The sequence below is a fragment of the Neopsephotus bourkii genome, unplaced genomic scaffold (assembly GCF_033783945.1).
Source record: "Neopsephotus bourkii isolate Nb327-2 ecotype Australia unplaced genomic scaffold, CSIRO-AGI_Nbou_v1 NB_1423, whole genome shotgun sequence".
Lineage (NCBI taxonomy): Eukaryota > Metazoa > Chordata > Aves > Psittaciformes > Psittacidae > Neopsephotus > Neopsephotus bourkii.
Genome location: NW_026901900.1, coordinates 2,761,325 through 2,781,374, shown reverse-complemented (window position 1 = coordinate 2,781,374; position 20,050 = coordinate 2,761,325). Strand labels below are relative to the sequence as shown.

Below are 20,050 nucleotides of genomic sequence, written 5' to 3'. Positions count from 1 at the left end.
TCAAGGTGTCTTCTGCAAACTACGGCCAAACAGGACCTTGCCCTTTTTGGTCTTTTTTAACCAAGAAATTCGATCTTCACATCACCACTACTGACTTCCATCAAACATTTCTCAGCTATGGCAGCAGCACATGTATGAGAGGGCCTGGAGCAGAAGCTGCAGCGTCTGTTAATACCGTAGTATGCCACCGGTTTCCAACAGCAGTAGTACAAAATTACATCTGCTGCCTACCCACTCACGGCACCGACAGGCACTCAGAGCGCTGGTGAATCCTTTTAATGTGGCCAGCTTCTAGGTTGGAGAATAAGTGTACTAACAGCCACGTTTCAGCCGTCTCTCGCTCGAGGTGAGACCGAAGGAACACCAAGAGGCACCACCCCAACTCCAAACCGCCTCGGGCGGTCACCACAACGAAGCTTCACATCCCGGCGAGCAACGCGCCGCGGAGGCCCCTCCATCCCCTTGAACTACACGTCCCGGCATGCACCGCCGATGGCTGCTGGTGTGACATGGACACGATGCACGCCGGGAAGCGTAGTCCTCGCCAGCCTTCCCACCGCCTCCGGCCGCCGCATCCCCCCCTCCCGTCACCCTTCAAAGGCGGCCTAAACTTCCCGCGCACGCTCTGCGCCACGTACGCCCTGGCGTCAAATCGCCGTGGGCACCTCCCTCCCTCTGGCAGAGCCAATCAGAGGCGCCGACAGCGCAAGGCGTGGGGGTGGGCGCCTTCCGCGACCTTTGACCCGGCGCCGAGCGCTAGTGGCTCCCAGTCCGCCCGCCCCTCCCGCCGTGTCAGCCGCAGCAGGCGGCGGAGTGCCCGCCTTTCTCCGCCGCCCTCGTCTCCTCCACCGGCTACGGCCCCGGCCCGCCGTGCGCCGTCCCCAGCAGCGGGCGAAGTGGAGCCGGCGAGGCCGGGAAGACGCTGCCGCCTCCTTCTCTTCTCTTCCTTTCCTTCCCGGCCGGGTCCGTCAACATGGCGAGCGCCTCGTACCACATCTCCAACTTGCTGGAGAAAATGACATCCAGCGACAAGGACTTCAGGTGGGGCTCGCTGCCGCCGCTCCCCCGCCGCGCTTTCCCCCGCCCGCACGGCCCCGGCGCGCCTGCAGGCCCCGCGCCTCCCTGCCCCCACGGCCGTCTCCGCGCCGGCCCCGGGCCTGGCGCCGCGGCTGTCAGGGCCCGGTACCGCCAAACCGGGCCATGCTTGCCTCGGTACCTCTCTGCGTGGAGAGGGGCCCGCTTTCCTGGCCGTCTCTGCAGGGCAGGGCGCGAATCTGCAACTACCTCGGGAAGTAAGTTTCTGGGAGGCAGGGCCTCTTCTCGCTGCCAGTGAAGGACGGGACGCAGCAGTGCCCGAAAAGCCGCGGCCTCCGCGCCTTGTGGGCAGATATCCTAGGCAGTCGTGAGGAGCGAAGTGGTCGTCAGGTTTGCAGAACTGCGTGGGGATAGGTGAAGGAGGAAGTTAGCATTTGATTTTTTTTGGCCTCGAAGATGCTCAGAAGACGAATGGACAAAGCCCTGAGCAGCATGCTGTGGCTGACCCCACTGAGCAGCAGATTGGGTGAGATGACCTTCCAGGGTCCCTTCCCAAGCTCAAAAAATACGGACCCTGTGACTCTGCAGATAGGAGCAGCAAGGGCCACCCAGCACAGCAGGCTTGAGCATCATCTTGAACTCACGTGCTCCCTGAATGGTGCATGTTGTAGACAGAGGGGTTTTGTGATACTCACATAATTTGGTGTTGCCTCTCAAAGTCTTTGCATCCAGAGAGAGAAGTCCAGTTAAGTCTTAACGGGACAGAACTGGTATATGTAATTTTGAGGTTCTGTCGTAGGAGCACTACTTCTTATTGATAGTTTGCTTGCTTTGCAATATATTAATAGCTGATAAAATGCAAGAATCACAAAGTATTAAGTATTAAAAAATGAAATGGTGTAAGTAAGTTATTTAAAACCCAGCAGAGGTAATATACAATAGTTGTAGCAAAATGTTAAGTTAAAAATAATTACATTTGTTTGTATTGTGTGCACCCAATAATCCACATTTGAAGCCTTTATTTGTCAAAGGGGGTACCTGAATTCAGACAGGGAAAAGGTGTAAAATACACCTGGGTTTTGTTGCTTTGAGGCAGCATTAAAGTGTTTAGTTTACAGTTAAAAAACATGTGGACATCCAAACAATTCTCTTGTTAATATATTAAGATCTAAAGGAAAACAGAGGTGAAGATTAAATAACCATAGAGTTGGACTTTGAATAATCTTGTTTGCTTTTGACAAACTGTTGTAGCACTGGACACGTGTAATAAATTTATGGGGATTTATGTTGATTTCTGTCATATTTTAGTAGCTTGATGTTACCTAGGAAGTTTAAGCTAGAAAGTTTGGAAGTAGAAAAACAATTTGGTTAGTCTAAAAAGAGGCAATCCAGAATTTCCTGATTTACTTAAATTGTACTAAAAATAAGTTCAAACATTTTTCCTCTGAATATTAGTGAAGATTTCTTTACTTTCATCATACTAATTTGCTTCTGTGATTAAGCGAGCTTTCCATTTTGTACTTATGGGGAGCATGACTTAGAAAAAATTCTAATGGATATCAGCTAAATACCGACTTTGAGTAAAAAACTTTGCATAAAAAAAGTAGGTTACACCTGTCAAATGCGGTTGTAGCAAGCACTTTTTTGCCCAGCTACACGAAGTTAAAACTTGCTTTGTAATTGTGTAGAGTACACTTTAAAAATGACCTGTTCTAGGAGATTTGAACAACTTTGGGATTCTCGAATATTAAAAAACCCCAAACAAACAAAAACAGCCAACAAGAGAGAAAAACAAAACAAACAAGAAACCAAACAAAAATTCCTAGCGTAGATTAAAATCTGACTTTAGAAGCCATGGAAATGGGTGACAATAGACCTTTACAAACTGGCTGTTATGCAGTAACACATTTTATGAAACTTTGTGTATCATGTATTTGCATAATGGATAAAATAGTATTTAGTGTGGTTTTCTCAGGTATATTTGAAGAGATACATTGTAGTTAACTTCTTGATACCAAGGAGCTGAGTATAACCTACAGTTCAAGTAACCATTTTACCATAGAATTTAATCCTCTGCTTTTTGACTAAACTGACTGTTTGATGCAAATGTCTGTAGTATCCAGAAACTCGGACTCTAAAATGAGCAGTAACGTAAGGTGGCAGTTTACTGTGTGGCTGTGGGAGGAGGAGAATGACTACTCTGAGTACAGGGTATGAGGAGTTGCTTACATGCTGCTACTTTGCACCAGGTAAAGTTTGATGCGCCTGAGGAGGAAGTAGCCATGACTAAAGGCCACATCTAAACTACTCAAAACCATGTTTCTAAATACCAGCTACTTTAAAGTTGCCAAGCTTCCCAACAGTGCTCGGAAGGAGTTGGATTTATTTTAATAGAGGAGTCTGCCAGGAGGACTCTTCAGTTGTAGTTGAGTGCAGAAGCTACAAATGCGCTGAAGATGCACAAGCTTTGCTCAGTTTAGGAACGTGTCACAATTAGATGATGAGTGCATGTGAACTTGTAAGACTAGGAAATGGGAACTATTGACCAAGGAAAGGGGAAGCTATTAAGACTGTTTAAGAGAAGGATGTAAACATAACAACAAGGAGGCAGTTTTTGAATTTTCTGCTATTGGATGATTTTATGTGTATATATATATATACACATTATATATATATCTCCTTATTCCCATCCTATCTGTTCGTTACCTATATATCTCCTTATTCCCATCCTATCTGTTCATTACCTTTACTTACCAAGAAGCTTTTTTCCCTTTTGTGCTTAAAAGCTGATGCCATTTGCATTCATCATCTGCTTATGCACACATCTGGTTCCTGTCAGATTACAGGGTTGCTTCAGTGGGTGTGTTGGAGGGAATGAAAAATGAGTGAGGTCTTATCTTAGAAACACCTTGAGTCTATTAGGCTGCAATTACTGTATTAAAAGACAGGACAAGTTGAAGTCCATTATGTGAGGACAGACATCTGGTATTTGTGGTGCATATTAAGATTATGCAGAGGCTTGGCTTTCATTTTCAGTAAAAAAAAAGTATCTAGCATGTCAGGCTATAGAGATAACCTTCCAAGTATGACCTGAGCTCAAGTGATGTCTGCCTGAGGCTTATGTGCCTGAAGCCCAAATGTCAGCCTAAACTGTTTAATTACAAACCATTTTTGTCTGGGGCTTTGAATGCGAGTTGGGACCGGTACTGAAGCCCATGGGATTCGTAATTGAGTAATACATCTGTATTATTTCTTCTGAGAAGAGAGGGCACTTACAAAAGAAGAACAGATTGGAAAACAGACTTCAGAAGAAGGGAAACAAAAGGCGTAAAAGCAATATTTTTGGAAAGTCATTTCTTAGCATGTTCTTTTATTGGGGATGTGACTGTTACTGAATAGAAAATCAATGGATATGAAAGATGATTTTATTTGCTTGATCTCAAGAATTAATCCTGGTCTTTAATGTGGCACCCTGGGTTGAGGGTTGGATAAACATGATCTGCTGTTGTCTGGACTGTAAACAAACTAGTCTGTACAGGGCAAGAAAATGAAAAACACGTTAATTGTAGCTTAGCTTTTATTTTTCCATTGTTTGGCTTTTGTGAATTTTATGGGAGAATGTTTGAAAAGCATTCTGTATTTTTCTTCCTGCTTAAAATTTGTCTTAAAATAAACTCAATCATTTTTATAAAAAGTTTTTTAAAAAGCCCATTTTTAAAAACATCAGCATAGCTCATGAAAGGACTACTTAAAATCCAGAAAAGTGTGATTTTTAATTTGTAACGATAATTTAGAATATAATGGAAACAGTGGAATTAAAATGTGTAGCAGTTCTTATCAGGGAGGGATGATGACCCAACTAAAAGTTACTCTTTTCCAAATATGATTTTTCTCCATTTTTTTTCTATAACTAAAATAAATGCTAAAAACAGCTAACAGTAATCCAGTGTTAAATATGATTTACGTGATAGCACATGGTGGAAACTGAGAATCCTAAATCCTGAGCACTGTGAATAACCTGTATCCTTCTAGTAATAATTATCTGACTATCTTTTGTCAGGTTTATGGCTACTAATGACTTAATGACAGAACTACAGAAAGATTCTATCAAGCTGGATGATGACAGTGAAAGAAAGGTGGTGAAGATGATTTTGAAATTACTGGAAGATAAAAATGGTGAGGTGCAAAACTTAGCTGTGAAATGGTAAGTATTCTTGTTCGGAGGTACAAGGGAATTGTTTAATGACTGAACAACATAAAGCATTTTTTAAAAACTTCAGGACCACTGCTATGCAAAATAATTGCGAAATTGATGTCCACAAAGGAACTGTTATAGGCTTCCTGTTTTAATTGGAGTTTTTACACAACTGTTTTTGTTGACATTGCGGATTAACATTTGGAGTTTCAGGTGACATAGCACATGCAGTCCTTGCTGGAAGTTTGTGAATGACATTCTTGTTCTTTCGTGATAATTCTTGAATGCTCAGTAGATTTAAAAAGGTTATAATTCACTGGTGGTTGCCTCATTGATATTTATTTGGCTGTGAATAGGTAGATGTATTTGAGTAGTTTTCAAGCAGAGACTAAAAACAAAAATGGTAAATACTTAGTCCTGGTTATCAAATATGGAACTTACTCTTCACTAGCATTCAGAATATGGCGTTGATGATTGTTCGTGCTTTGCAGAAACTGTAAATGCTTTGTGGAGTCAGGCTGCAGTTACCTGCATTTGAGAGGCTTCTGTTGCTTCACTACCCTCTCTTCCTCACTGTAATCGTATATCTGGTGCAGCTTTTCCAGAGGACCCTTTGAAAAGGTGCTGTGTTTATCATGACGTACTTTTTGTTCTTGGCCTTTCTGACTTTTTGTGCCTTTCAAGGAGGCCTCCTTTAAGAAGCTTCTGGTGTTCACTGAGAACGGTTCTTGTTCCATGAGCTCAGATTTTCTGAAATACTCTATCTACTCAAATTGCATGAGGCATGAATTGAAGTAAACTTGCTGTGCAAGAGCTTTGGACAGCCTTGAAGAGTACTTTCACATTGTGACTAGCGGAGTTAGTTTGTTTCAGCTTGTTATTCTTTACAGTTTGCTCCGTCAATCAAAGCAGAAAATTAAAGTCTGTGTGTATGTCTGCTTATGTACTTAGGAGCTATGTTTGCCTCAGCTTCTGAAATATATTAAGTGATGGTAACCAAAATCTTGTACAGAGACACTGGTTAAGGAATAGTGAGTTTCAAGCCAAAGTTTAATCTTAGCAGTACAGTAATGTAATTGTTACTACTTTTCCAGTAGTCTCATCAGGGTTGCGGAGTTGTTAAAATGTGTCTTCTCCCCTGTTTTATAAACAGAGGATACAAATGGCATGTTTCTTTTTAATTCAGACTTCTGCAATGTTCAAGTTTCTAGTGGTACATCTTAAGTTCTATGGCTTTGAAACAGGTTGCTCAGAAGAGTAGATTGTTATGAAACTTGGCTCAGGCTTCGAATTATCTTTGTGTGAAATAGCATTTTGTATAAAAGTTTCATTGCAGCATACATGCAGTACAAGTTTGGAGTCTTTCTGAGAAATCCAAATAATGCTTAGAACTGTGTTAAATTTACTGTAATGGGACAAGAAACATGATGGAAAAGTTTTCAGCTAAATTGTAAACATTCATCTTGAATGTGTACATTCTTGAACGTATGAAGTTATCTTTTGCATCCCAATCACTTCCAGATATGCTTTGAGGACAAAATAAAAGCCACCTTAAAAGAGCCTTCTCCTATTAAGGCAGCTTATACTCATGGTATTGTTCCATGACAGTTTTAAGCTAGTTTAAGCTAATGCTGCTTTGCTATTCTCAACTTTTTTGTCCCTTGTGCTGTTGCTTATCAGATTTTGTTGTAGACTGGTTTGGGGACTTAAGTTTTCCTCTGGCTTAATGCTCTCCTCCTGCAATTGGGTGAACATTGGTAGAAACAGTAGTGGGGTGAAGGATGGTGGGAGAGGTTGAACACTATTATTAAGCTGTAATTTTTCTAAGATGGTTCAAGCTGATCGAAACTCTTCCATCTAATACAATACTGAGTGTAAACCAGATTTGTTGGGAAATTCAGACAGCATATTTTTCTTGACTTTTTGTTTCTTATAATGTTTTGTGCTGTCATTCTTGTTTATTTCTGTGACAAATTTGTTGGCACTTTCAGCTGAGAAAAGCATAAACTGCGTTTAGATCTCTATTAGTTTAAATGCTCTGGTGAACTTTAGATACTGTCAGCAGGACCTTTCATCATACTGGTACCTGATGACCCATTTGAGTAGGTATGGATTCTCTCTCTCACAGAAAAGGGATTTAAGACAACCCTGTGTATCTTTGAGTCTGTATTTGAGACAGATTTTTCCTTGGGGAAGGCAGGAAAGATTTGCAGTTTGTTAGGAGAGATTCCACTACAGGTAGATCAATGGAAACACTGAATGGCAAAGGTATCGATCACTCCTTTAGCAGGTAAGAACCTCCTGTGGGGCAGTCACTGTTTCAGGGTTTGACTTGTGAGGTAACTGAACAGAGCAGATTTAAAACAATTCAGAACAGCCTTAAAGCACCATTTACTTTTAGGCAAGCGTAGCAACAAGTAAGTAGTGTTCTGGGTTTGCCTTATCCTCTGCTTGCTTTCACATTTGGGTAGAAAGGGCTCTATTGATTAAAATGCTGCTGAACTTGTTTCTTATTATCTCGTCAAAGCACACTAGTGACTTTGTTCTGATTCTTTCAGTTATATGTGTAATATTTTGTTTTGAACAGGATAAAACGTGTTATCCTTTGGTTAGCGGAAGTCAGGTTGAGAGTTCATGGATATTTGGGTAACTATGTTGCAAGGTGATTTGTGCAGTTCATTTCTGAATAAAAAACGAAAATTAATGAGCTGCCCTTGTGCTCTTGGAGTAAAACTCAACCTGCTCGAAGTTGGAACCTAGAAAAGGGAAGTATGTCGAGCTTCTGTTATTGCAGGCAGTAGATGCAAACTAGGTCAGTAACTGCAGGTTGTTCACCTTGTTTTTCTTAGGAGCATGTAACATTTTAAACATATTCTTCTTGTCAACATTTTTTTTTCTGCTGGAGTTGTTTTTTGCTTCGTCTGATAGTCATAGGGTGTTTTATAGTCAGCCAACGTAGAAAATGCTGTTGGATGTTCTTATGGCATATTCTTAGTTTAAGGCTGTTAGTGTAGTCCATGGTATCCTGTGTACCTTATTGCAGTAGTAGTTATGCTGCCTGTAGCTCTGTCCAAGATTATGTGTATTTGGATTAGACAAACAGTTTGGTCTATCTAAGCATAGGTACTGTGTTGGATGGATGGTTTGTTCGTTGCTGCTGATGTTGGGTGTAATGTTCTGTTGGCCCAAATGATGCATTAATTGTTTCATATGTTCAGTGTTGTAGTTTAATGATGAGCTGCTTCTTGTTTTAAGCAGTTATCTATGGTTTGTAATTCTGGTGTTTAAACCTGTACTTAAATTTGTGTATTGCTTCACACTGAACTGTTTCCTGAAACCTGTAAAAACTAAAGCAAACGCACTTATATAAATACATATAAGAAAAAAGAGGGATCAGAGTACTTTCAGTGTTTCCTCCCTTGTGATACTGTAGTTTCTTTGCATTTATCAGTGTGACTTCTCTGGTTCAATATAGCGAACCCTGCTTGATGCTGTGTGAGTCATTAGTATGAGCAGGATGATGCATGCATTGGTTGTTGTGTGGCTGATCCGGTTCAGCAGCTTTAAAGCTTTTTGGATGCTGTAGTAATACACTGCAGCACATTACGCTATACTGGTGATTTGAATCAGTAATATTTTTTTCCATTTATGAATTTTAACTCTTACCTGTAAGTAGGTGTGCTTATTTTATAGCAATGATAATATGCCAATTTGGGGCTATAATTGATCATGAGTTGATGTCCCTCTGCCTAATAAGAAGCTATGCTACAAACAGTTGTTTGTTTGTTTTTTTTTTCTCAAATGTATGTAACCTAAAGGAGGCAGTGTGTTATAGTTGCTGTTTATTTGCACAGGCAGGTTTAAGAGAAACTGGACACAAATTAGTGGCTTGAGAAAGGGAAAATATCAAAGGCCACCTAAAACAGTATCTGAAACTGCCTTCAAATGCGTAAAACACATACGTAAGTGCAAAAGCTTTGTATTACAAATTGATTTTGGAAAAGAAGGTTGCACTTTATTTTCCACTTAAAAGCTTAGTTTGTAATCTGGAACTAATATAAGGTCTATAGGTGATATCTGCTGATTTTAAAGGCCAGAAAAGCTTGAGGCAATTTTTAAAAAAATGTGCTTCATAACTGGTATGTCAGTTTTATTGAACTAATAGGCTGAATAGATGTGGCTGAAGACACTCAGGTAAAATCTGGTTTAACACTTTCTAGAAACTAATTTCAAGTGTTCGTATGAATGACTTAGTCATTTCAGGGGTTTGGTCATCCTTAAAACGTAAGCAAAAAGGTATTTCCTATACTTGCGATGGATCTAACTGACCAACCTTTGCTGTGATTATATTAGTTACTCATAGGTTACATTTGAAAAAGAAACATTTAAATCAAAAACATTTAGTGTTTGTTCAGTAGCTCAGGTTTAAAAAAAGGCCTTACCGTCATTTCAGATATTTTCACTTATGGAACAACTGTTTTTTGGTGGGGATCTGCTTCTCGTCTGTCAAAGCTGATGTATAAAAGGATGCTGTCAGCTGCAAATCTCTAGGATGCAGAAGATGCATTTTCATAGAGCTGCGGCAGTCATTGCGAACTGCAAAAAGCAGAAGACGTGATCTTTCAAGCAGTGAAAGGAGGGATGACATTGCCACCTGGAATCTCACCAACCAGGTAGCAAACTTGCACACTACTGATCAGAAGTAAACTTTCAGGATTGCTACTCTGAAGACTTGCCGTATTTTTAAAAGGGTACTGTCACTCAGTTTTATATCAATACACTTCCATAATTGTACAGATGCTGTTCCTGCTTCCTGGTGTTTCTGTTTACAGTGCTGTTTCTGGAGCATGCGGCATTACAGATGTAAACTAAGTTCTACAGATTCTGCATTTGCACCTTTGTATACTGTAGTCTGTTGACTGAAACACAGGGAATTTCTTTGACCAGTCTAAACAGTCCTCATAGCTTGGAATTGTGACTGTTTCTGTTCTAGGTGATTTGTGCTTGCGATGCTTGTAACGCGTTTTACTGTGCACCAAGGGTAGATGAGTGCAACAGTGCTGTGAGCAGCCACTGACTGACCGTGGTGTGTGTATTTGAAGAGAAACTAGTGATGCGTCAATGAAATATTGTCAGGGGAAACCTTTGCTGAAGAATGAAATGAAGCTGTGGAGAAGGCTGTGAGCTTTTTGAGCTACTGGAGAAAGTATTTCAGCTTTCAGGAGTGCAGTCAGGGATGGCTAAATGTATTTGAGTCTGGGAGATAGCGCTTGTAGTAATTTGTGTGTTGGCAAATGCATGTGTATAAATCTGGAATTTATCTGCTGGAAGAAAAATGATCTTTACCAATATCATTCACAAGAAATTATTTTAATAAGATTGCAGTATTAATTTACCATGATTGAAGCAGTAAAATAACCAGATTAGATTGTGGATATGGTCTTCTAAATCCCTGCTCTCAGGGATTTAATAGCTATGGAGATGATTTGATAGAATCTGAAGATTCCAGTACTTTTTTCTTAAATTAAACATCAATTTCAGGTTAGGGCCTGAGATTTGGCTGCTTTTAACAAAGGGTGCTCTGTCAGGGCTGTTAGTTTCTGCAGGAGAGGTATACTTTCTGAAGCGAGTTCCATTTCATCTTCATTTCTGTATGCTTAAAAGGCTTCTTTTTATGCCTTTCATCAGATACCAGTCAGTAGCTCCTTTAACAGTTCTCTTGAGATCATCTGTCAGCTCTCTTTTAGAAATGTTGCCCCAAATTGTTTTCATGCATACATTTTTAAGGTATCTGTGTATCTCCATAAAACACTCCACAAAATGAGTAAATTGCAATCTTCCTGAACCTGTGGCACTGGGGCGATCATAATGCATCAATTTCAGATGTCTGTGGCCTAGTTTGAATATGTTAAGCTAGTTCCAAGTTTTGTGTATTAACAAAACTGAATTAGTTGTGATATTTCAGTGCACGGTTTTGGTAAATGTGTTGCCTTTGTCTTCCTCCCCCCCCCCCCCCCTTTAATTTCCAAATTGGCAGTATTTTCAGCAGGTTTTACTACACAAGCAGGGTGGGTAAGGAGAGAAGGAAACCAAGCAGGTTACAGTTTGTGAAGAAAGACATGGAAAGTGGTAGGTGTGATTGTCTTGGAAATTGCGTATTTCCGGGCATTAATCTTAAATGCTGTGCGTCAAGTGCAAACACTGTTCTGAGTTCATGGGGGTAAGGCATTATGAGCATGGCCACTGAAGAAGAAACTCCTAAGTTTGTCTGACATGGTGACAAACCGTTAATGCCAAAACTTTGACTCTTACACTGGTTACTATCCTACTCTAAGGCACACTTAGTGACAGTTGAAACAAGGGCTTGTTTTATATAATAGATAAATCTCCTTTGTCCATGCCCACCTCCTGTTTGTACTCCTTGCTTGTTGCCTTTTCTGTTTGTTGGACGTTTTTAATGATAATTAGCTCTTGTTGCTGTGGATTCTTCGACCTGGAAAGAAAGGGTAGCAGCAGTGGGCTTCATGCAACAGGTTTTGAGGTGAAAGATGTATTTTGGTTTTGTCTGCTGTAGAGCCATGTGTACTAGGTGCCCAAGAGTGAAGGCCGTAGATCTCAGCCCTTTGAATCCACCTGGAATTACTGTCTCTTCTGGATCTGAGCCTAGTCCTCCAGTGTAGCTCCCTCCAACAGCTGTGCGTGATGGTTTAGTTTGAGGTGTTGGAAGACTCATTTATTTGTTTATTTATTTATTTATTTCATTTTTTAGGAGTGGAAAAAGTGGGTGAGCGTATCGGGTGAAACAATGATTTTTGAGGGTCTACAGTTGTCCTGTGTTGTGAGCTGTATGATGGAGAGGGATGGTTTTGGAATGACTGAGAGCACTATTAAGGCAGGGAGCAAAGGTGTGGGCAACTCTGGTGTGTATGGGAGCCTTTGTAGCAGGAGAATGGAAAGCTTGATGCTGAGATTGAAGATGAGGTTTCAGAGGAACTTGGAATGTGGGTTTGGGTTTACCCTGTAGGTGCTTCTAAGCTGCATTTGACCAGACTGTTCCTCTATTTTTCCTCATGCATGCTCAAAATGACAATTGCTCTGACCAGAAGTGGGAGTTGCAAAAGTGACTTGTTCAGAATGAACGAATTTTATGTCAAGTTTGACTGTACATTCAGGAGTTAATTTGATATGGTCCAAGAAGCCAAGTCACATTAAAAGAATTGTGAGATAATACAAAGTGTGTATAGGTCAACAAGTAAAATTAATACATAACATTCCTTGTTAACAGCACTTTGATATCAAGCTACGCGTCCTCAGATCTCTACTACTACAGCAACGCAGGAATTTGTCTTTTTTTTATTTTATTTATTTTTTTTTCCCCAGCTGTACCAGCAAGGTAGTAAATATGGAGTTTGTCATGTTGTCATTCTAAATAAATGCCCTACTAAGTTCCTAAACTAACTTCAGTGCCTTTATTTTGAATGGTATAGCCTTGAGCCTTTCCTTCTGCATAGTGATCTGTGACCTGTGTGTTCTTCACAGCTGCCTGGCTGACAGCTTTATTAGGTAGTAGTGAACCTAGGGTCCAGCTGTGTTCTTGGAGAGTTAAACTCCAGAGCAATTTACAGTAAACCAAGAAAAGCTATTTTGCTTGTCGTCTTGTACATTGTATGCTTGTGTCTCAATGCATATAAATTAATAAAGGAACCTTCCTTTAGACTGTAAAGACTCAAGTAATTTTTCTGTCTTAAACCACTTGTGGGTTTCTGTAATACAATAATGTGGGAATTAGATGATTTAAGTACCAAGTGTAAAGTTATTTAAGTACTTCTTTGCCTGAGTGGAGTAGCTTAATTTGGATTTGGGCTATCTACTTACAGAATAATAGTCTTCATTCAGAGCTTAGTGTCTTGATAGCTTGGGCAGATTTCTGCTTGTGTCTAGATGACTTCCCTCTGCCCTCCCTTCCCCCCAGTTGTATTTAGTTGACTTAATGTCCATGCTTTTTTAAATGTGAAAGTTGCTCTTAATTCAGAGTAATTTTCAAAATCGTATGAAATAAAAACATAACATTTTTTCCCCACTGTGATTACTAAAGTCTGAAAGGAAGTACTTCATGAAGTGTTTCACATCCAGATAGTTTCTTTCCAGTAATCTGCTGCAATTAGAATATGGTGCAATGAATTTATTAGTTTTGCTAGAACTGTTAAGCAGGGTTTAGCTCCATACCACAATCTGGCAACTTTATTATTACATTGTACAATCAAACGTATGAAGTTGGATTTTTTTTTTCCCTGCCATTTCTCAAATGTCTTCAGCTTGTTTTGTTTTTGTAAAGCGTTTTGAAAGGCTACTTTTGGAGAGGAGGGGAAGAACACCATTGTGTATCAAACTAACCTGTGGCCAAAATGTTTAAAAAGTTCGATAATTACTGTTTGTTTCACATCAGGGAAGACTTAGGTACAAATTAATATATTATGACCGTTCAATTTCTTTTCCCAAAGCGTGGAACTCTGGTCACCCTACTCCCTTTGCACCAAACAAGGAGTTAAACTAGGCAAATATTTCTAGTTGAAAGTTGGTTTGTTGTTAATTTTGTTCATCTGTTTTACAAATAATTTCATCATCTGCATGTTAAACTTCTCCATACTTCTCATGCCTTAAGAAGTTTGTGACCATATGGTGCTTAAATCATTGCAGTGTCAAAAGTCTGGCGTACTTGTAGTGAATAATGGCGTGTTTTTGAAAATTTAAACTTCTGCTTTCTTGATCTTAGTCTTGTTTTGATAACAGGATAGTTCATTCATTTTTTCCTCTAGGGTTTCAGTTTGACTTCAACTCTCAAAAATTAGTGCTTACTAACCCTATAGACATCATTTTAGTCTCAGCTTTACTAGAATCAACTTTAATGAAAAGCAGATACAATATTAACATTCAGTGTGGAAAAACATGAAGCTTCTATGGAGGCATTACATTCTAATGTAATCCTAATATAATTAATTGGTATTTGGCTATAAGATGTTCCTTTCTTCACATTTGTTCATACATTGGTTTTCACATATTTCAGTGGAGGACAGATACAAGATTTGTACCCTCCCTTGTAAGCCACAGAAACATCTGTTGTGTAATGCATGGCTTTGTCAGTTGCAGTAGAATCATAGAATAGTTAGGGTTGGAAAGGACCTTAAGATCATCTAGTTCCATCCCCCCTGCCATGGGCAGGGACACCTCACACTAAACCATGCCACTCAAGGCTCTGTCCAACTTGGCCTTGAACACTGCCAGGAGTGGAGCATTCACAGCTTCCGTGGGCAACCCGTTCCAGTGCCTCACCACACTAACAGGATAGAATTTCCTCCTTATATCCAGTCTAAACTTCCCCTGTTTTAAGTTTTAACCCATTACCCCTTGTCCTGTCACTACAGTCCCTAATGAAGAGTCCCTCCCCAGCATCCCTATAGGCCCCCTTCAGATGCTTGGAAGGCTGCTATGAGGTCTCCATGCAGCCTTTTCTTCTCCAGGCTGAACAGCCCCAACTTTCTCAGCCTATCTTCATATGGGAGGTGCTCCAGCCCCCTGATCATCCTCGTGGCCTTCTCTGGACTTGTTCCAACAGTTCCTTGTCCTTTTTATGTTGAGGGCACCAGAACTGCACACAGTACTTCCAAGTGAGGTCTCACGACAGCAGAGGAAGGGGCAGGATCACCTCCTTCGACCTGCTGGTCATGCTGCTTTTGATGCAGCCCAGGATACGGTTGGCTTTCTGGGCTGCAAACACACAGTGAAGCTGGCTTATGTTCATTTTACCATCAACCAACACCCCAAAGATCAGTACTTGAAACCACTTTAACACTTGTCTATTCTCACAGCACAAGTCTGATGGAGCTGTTGCATGACCTTGCTTTGAGGTACTGCAAGTTAAGCCCTGATTTCCACAAAAACAGCAGCAAAACTTAATATTTTGAAAAATGCTTCCTGAAAAAAAATAAAAATCTACAGGTGTTTCTCCACTCCTCAAACTCTTAACCAGTTGTTTTGGTAAAAAGAGCTTACTTGAAATCCTCATGCTTTACTGCTCATTAAAGTTCATGCTGAGAACACACATGTAAAATCTCTTGAAAGTCTTTGGTGCTTTGTCACTGTGGCTAAAGCTGAATTTGATGGTGATGTGTATAAATTCAGGTGTTTCATAGGAAGAAAAACATTGAGGTGCTGTTGAAAGTCAGGCTGTAGGATTTCCTTAGTGGAAATCTGGAGCAACTGCAAAGCAACTAGGAGATGGCCTGTGCACAATACCAAGTCAGAATGCTATTCATTGTCCCTTTGATTCTGGTAGAAGAGAAAATAAATAGTAGTTTTCTTGAGTTATATCTGTTTTTATATTAATTCTGTTGTGGGCTATACTTCCCACTTCTGCTATCTCCATTCTTGCTTCAAGCCATTGCTTTTACTCCTGTGTGACTGCTGCACACAGCTCCTTGTCTTGCTTCTATTGCTTCTGTCAGGGTCAGTGCAGAACCTAAGCTTGGTAGAACTTTAGCTTCATGTGACATCTTGAGTCTAGTTTTGATGTCTCATTGGTAAGCATGCTTTCTTGATTTTACAGTGTTATTATGGATGCTGCCATAGAGAATTAAAGAGAGAATAATTGGCTAGATCAATAGACAGGACAAAAGCTTACAAAAAAGGGAGCTATGTCTTTCAGAGAAATTACTGTACGCACAGGTCAACAGTAGTGGTTTTTTGATGGAACATGGTAGGAATGCTTATAGCACAGTAACATTTTTTTCTTTTTTCGGGATTTGATGTGTGCATTTTTAGTGTAGTATGTTTGAGGGAGTTGAATTAGATTAAAATATTTGGTGATTTAAAGCATTTTGAAATTCATTTCCCATTTCTGAGATGCTTTGAAGGTGAGCGTTTTAAACATACAGAGAAACTAGGTAAGCAAATTTTAAGCAAGAGGTGGGTAGTAGGAGAAAGAGAGAATAAGTTCTCAGAGTTTTTGTGCAGGATTTTCACAGGTGAATGGAAGGAAGTAAAGAATATAAAGTTATGTTTTTGCCGAACTTCCCTTTTGGAACAGAACATTAACAATGGAGAGAGATGCTGAAAGTGGGTGATAGGGCTGAGACTGGTGAAGGATGGTGTATTTCTTAGTAATGAGCTAGACTTTACTGGGGCATCTGTGGTTTCAGCGTTTTGAACAAATGGGAGCATTTGACAAAGGAATACAAGATTAAGATGCTAAAAGCAGTTGGAATGACTGAAAACTCACAGTTCAGAGGAAAGAGGAAATGTTACTGTGTGCTGTATGTGTAGTGCTGCTGGGTGTGTGGAGGAGGGCATGCTATGTCATTGTTTTTTATGTTGTTTGCCTTCTATTAAGGAAGGCACTCTAAAGTACAGAATGAGTCTGAGATTGGAACCAAGTGTTGTGTAGAATAAAGATGCAGCAATTAAGAAGGTTATTTGTCTGTGAACTAAGCAGGCACTAAGTCAAGTACATAGGCTGATGGCTCTGGCTAGGCAACTTTTGTTGTAAACCTTAGTGTTAAGTGAGAAGTAAGAGAAACCCTGATTTGAGACTCAAGCAAGACAGTCATGCAAAAACTGTTTCCACCACTTAGATTAAAAACATGTACTAAACCACTATTTTGTTATGAAACTTACGGAGGCAGGTTTCAACCTAACCAGTTGAAGGTTTCCAGATTTTGAAATTATGCTTTATATTACTACCAAAACCAACCTTAAGTTTGTGACTTGAATGCAAAATACTGAAATGAAATAAGGGAGGTTATTTAAGGTTGCAGATTAAATATGTTTCTTCTGTTTATACAGCCTTGGCCCTTTGGTGAGTAAAGTGAAGGAGTATCAAGTGGAGACCATTGTAGATACCCTCTGTACAAACATGCTTTCAGATAAAGAACAATTACGTGACATTTCAAGCATTGGCCTTAAAACTGTGATTGGAGAACTCCCCCCAGCTTCCAGTGGTAAGGCATTTTGTACTCAAGACTACCTAGTTTTATAATTCCATTACTAACTAAAAAAAAATAAATGCAGAAACTGGGTCCTTCAGTGAAGAGGCTTTGCTTCATTTAACGTTGAAATTGATTTGTCAGAGGAAAAATGTATGGCACAGATATCCTTTTAGATGTTTCTTCTCTATATTTCCAGATTTTGCTAGTTTGAAAACTTTTTTACTAAAGGATTTCATTAATATGAAAACCAAACTTACAGTATATGAACTTCAGCATAACAAATCTAGTGTAAAAGCCTTCTATTTTAATAATTGCCTTGGTGGAGCAACTCTAGGCTGTAGTAATAGCTAAATTTCAGCTTGCGTTTTGATTGATAGTATTCGTTAAAATTGATTATAACTTGGGTATTTTTCTTTTCTCAGTTTCTGGCAAGTGTTTTGGAAAGTACCTATGTTTCTAACAGTTGCCTGATAAATTACTGAAATGCTTGCCTGCAGTTTTAAATAAAGGCAGTCTTTCCTTCAAAAGAGATAGTAATGATGAACAGCTCATGGCATTACTTTTTTATTCAAGTAATACTCAGATATTATAACATAAGATATGAATGAGAACAGAGAAGTGATTCAAAAGGGTTTGGAAATGCAGGTTTGAGAAACTGAGGTTTCTTTAAAAAAAGTAACAAAAAATATTAAAAACAAATGAAGATGAGTGCTAGCCTTTGGGTAGCTGATACCGTGACACGAGTTTCTTCTCTTGTCAAAATTGCTCCATACACTGTTAGACAGTTGGGGAATGGGGGAAACTGGAGTTGTGCTAAAGATACTTTTACTTGAATTTTAAAATATTTGGGGTATACATTTCCCCCCTTTCTCAAATGTTTCAGCAGTATTATAGGTACTTATTACTTAAGCAGCTTCTTGGACAAAGATTTTTCTCTTTGATATACAGATGTTCTTTAGAGGTGGCTCTATCTACTGCTGTGCTTCCCCCTACCTGTAGTTTATTCCTTTATTTTTACTTATAGCCCTTTCAATTATTGCGCTAGGTTTGTCTTGGCCTTCACTTTCCATTGCTTGCCCTTTCAAGAGCAGTATGCTTTCACATAAGGTATATAAACCAGACAGTTAAGAAGCCCTCCTTCTCAGTATTTTTGTACATAGGTAGTCTTTCAGCTCTAATGCACAGTACATGTTGCATTAGCAAACAAACTGGCTGTTCAAGCTTGTTTTGTTGGATGGGAAATTTTTTTAAATGTTGAGATCTGGTTGCTTTTCATATCATGAACATCATCCCCGGTGTTAAAAACTGGGGGGTTTTCATTATGAAAATGCTGAGGTTTTGTTATTCTTTCAGGTTCTGCATTAGCAGCTAATGTTTGCAAAAAGATCACAGGGCGTCTCACTAGTGCTATAGCCAAACAGGAAGATGTGTCTGTTCAACTGGAGGCACTGGATATTATGGCTGATATGCTAAGCAGGTAAACATCACTCTTCCAAAATGCTGGTAAATGCTGATAAATACTCCTTAAAGCTTGACCTTTAATTTTCCAAATGTTAAATTTAAATTAATTGAAGTTATATAAGATAATAGGGTAATGTATTAAAGGTGAAACTTCATTTAGGAGAAAAAAGTGAATGTGGTAAAGATAAGTTCATTGATAGATTGCTTGGTAGTTAATCTTCTGAGAACTGTAGTTTTAAGATTATTTTAATGTTTATTGCTTTGAGGGTATGTTTTAAAATAATTTAATTTTTTTAAAAAGTTCCAAAACCTTAAGTGTAAAGACTAATTGGTATCTGTGTGTGATGTTTTGGGAATATTTAAAGGAATTGTTGTAAATATATGAATGAAGTTATCTAGATTCAATTGGTTTGAGTTTGTGTTTTGTCTGTTTTAAGGCAAGGAGGACTGCTTGTTAACTTCCATCCTTCAATTCTGACCTGTCTGCTCCCCCAGCTGACTAGCCCCAGACTTGCTGTGAGGAAAAGAACCATCATTGCTCTTGGTCACCTGGTTATGAGTTGTGGCAATATGGTTTTTGTTGACCTCATTGAACATCTGTTGACAGAGCTGTCTAAAAATGATTCCATGTCAACAACTAGGACCTATATACAGTGTATTGCTGCTATTAGTAGGCAAGCAGGTCATAGAATAGGTAAGAAAAACATATAAATTATCCTTAATTTTAAAAGTTTTTATGTGAGAGTAATTACTTTGCTAACTTTTTTTTTTTCCCCTTACCAGGTGAATATCTTGAGAAAATAATTCCTTTGGTTGTAAAGTTTTGTAATGTAGATGATGATGAACTACGAGAGTACTGCATTCAAGCCTTTGAATCCTTTGTTAGGAGGTAAGATGTAATAATATGTGCCATTTGATGTCAAGAGACAGTCCCCTTGGTACAAAATATTTTTGCAAGCTCTTAGCTGGAATGGTTCCTGTAACTCTGTCTTGTAACTTAACTTCTAAACAGTGTGTTACCTCTGTACTGAAGAAACTTTCTACTGTGCCATTACTACTTCCAGGGAAGTATTCTAATACTACTTGTTGTCCAATAGTGGTGACAAAAACATAAGTATCCAAAGGCATATTTTGGTTCTCTGCGATCTTCCATCTAGCAGATCCAGTTATATGGTAGCATTGTACCTTTCTGACCTTTGTACCTTTCTGACCGTTGTACCTTTCTGACCTTTCTTTCTGAATTTCTGTAATTCTGATGGATAAATTGAGGGTACTTGGTTTGGCCAGTGTCTTCAAAATGCAGTATGTATTATGAAGTCTTTTAGGAGTATTTTAATTCTTCAAAGTAATTTGACATTGATTGTATTTTTGTATTACC

The 20,050-nt window shown here is 39.4% G+C and overlaps 1 protein-coding gene across 2 annotated transcripts in view; it reads left to right on the top strand.

Moving 5' to 3' along the window:
• The first annotated feature begins 837 nt into the window (after window positions 1–837).
• CAND1 (cullin associated and neddylation dissociated 1) overlaps window positions 838–20,050 on the top strand; it is a 29,639-nt gene continuing 10,426 nt past the window's right edge. The window contains exons 1-6 of one of the 2 annotated variants that reach the window (XM_061368060.1): window positions 838–1,041; window positions 5,096–5,239; window positions 17,069–17,223; window positions 18,565–18,688; window positions 19,110–19,366; window positions 19,456–19,561. In XM_061368060.1, the coding sequence (XP_061224044.1) occupies window positions 974–1,041; window positions 5,096–5,239; window positions 17,069–17,223; window positions 18,565–18,688; window positions 19,110–19,366; window positions 19,456–19,561 (854 nt within the window). In that variant the 5' untranslated portion in view covers window positions 838–973. Of the gene's footprint in view, window positions 1,042–5,095; window positions 5,240–17,068; window positions 17,224–18,564; window positions 18,689–19,109; window positions 19,367–19,455; window positions 19,562–20,050 lie in introns of those variants that run through there. The other variant, XM_061368061.1, reaches the window with a different exon arrangement.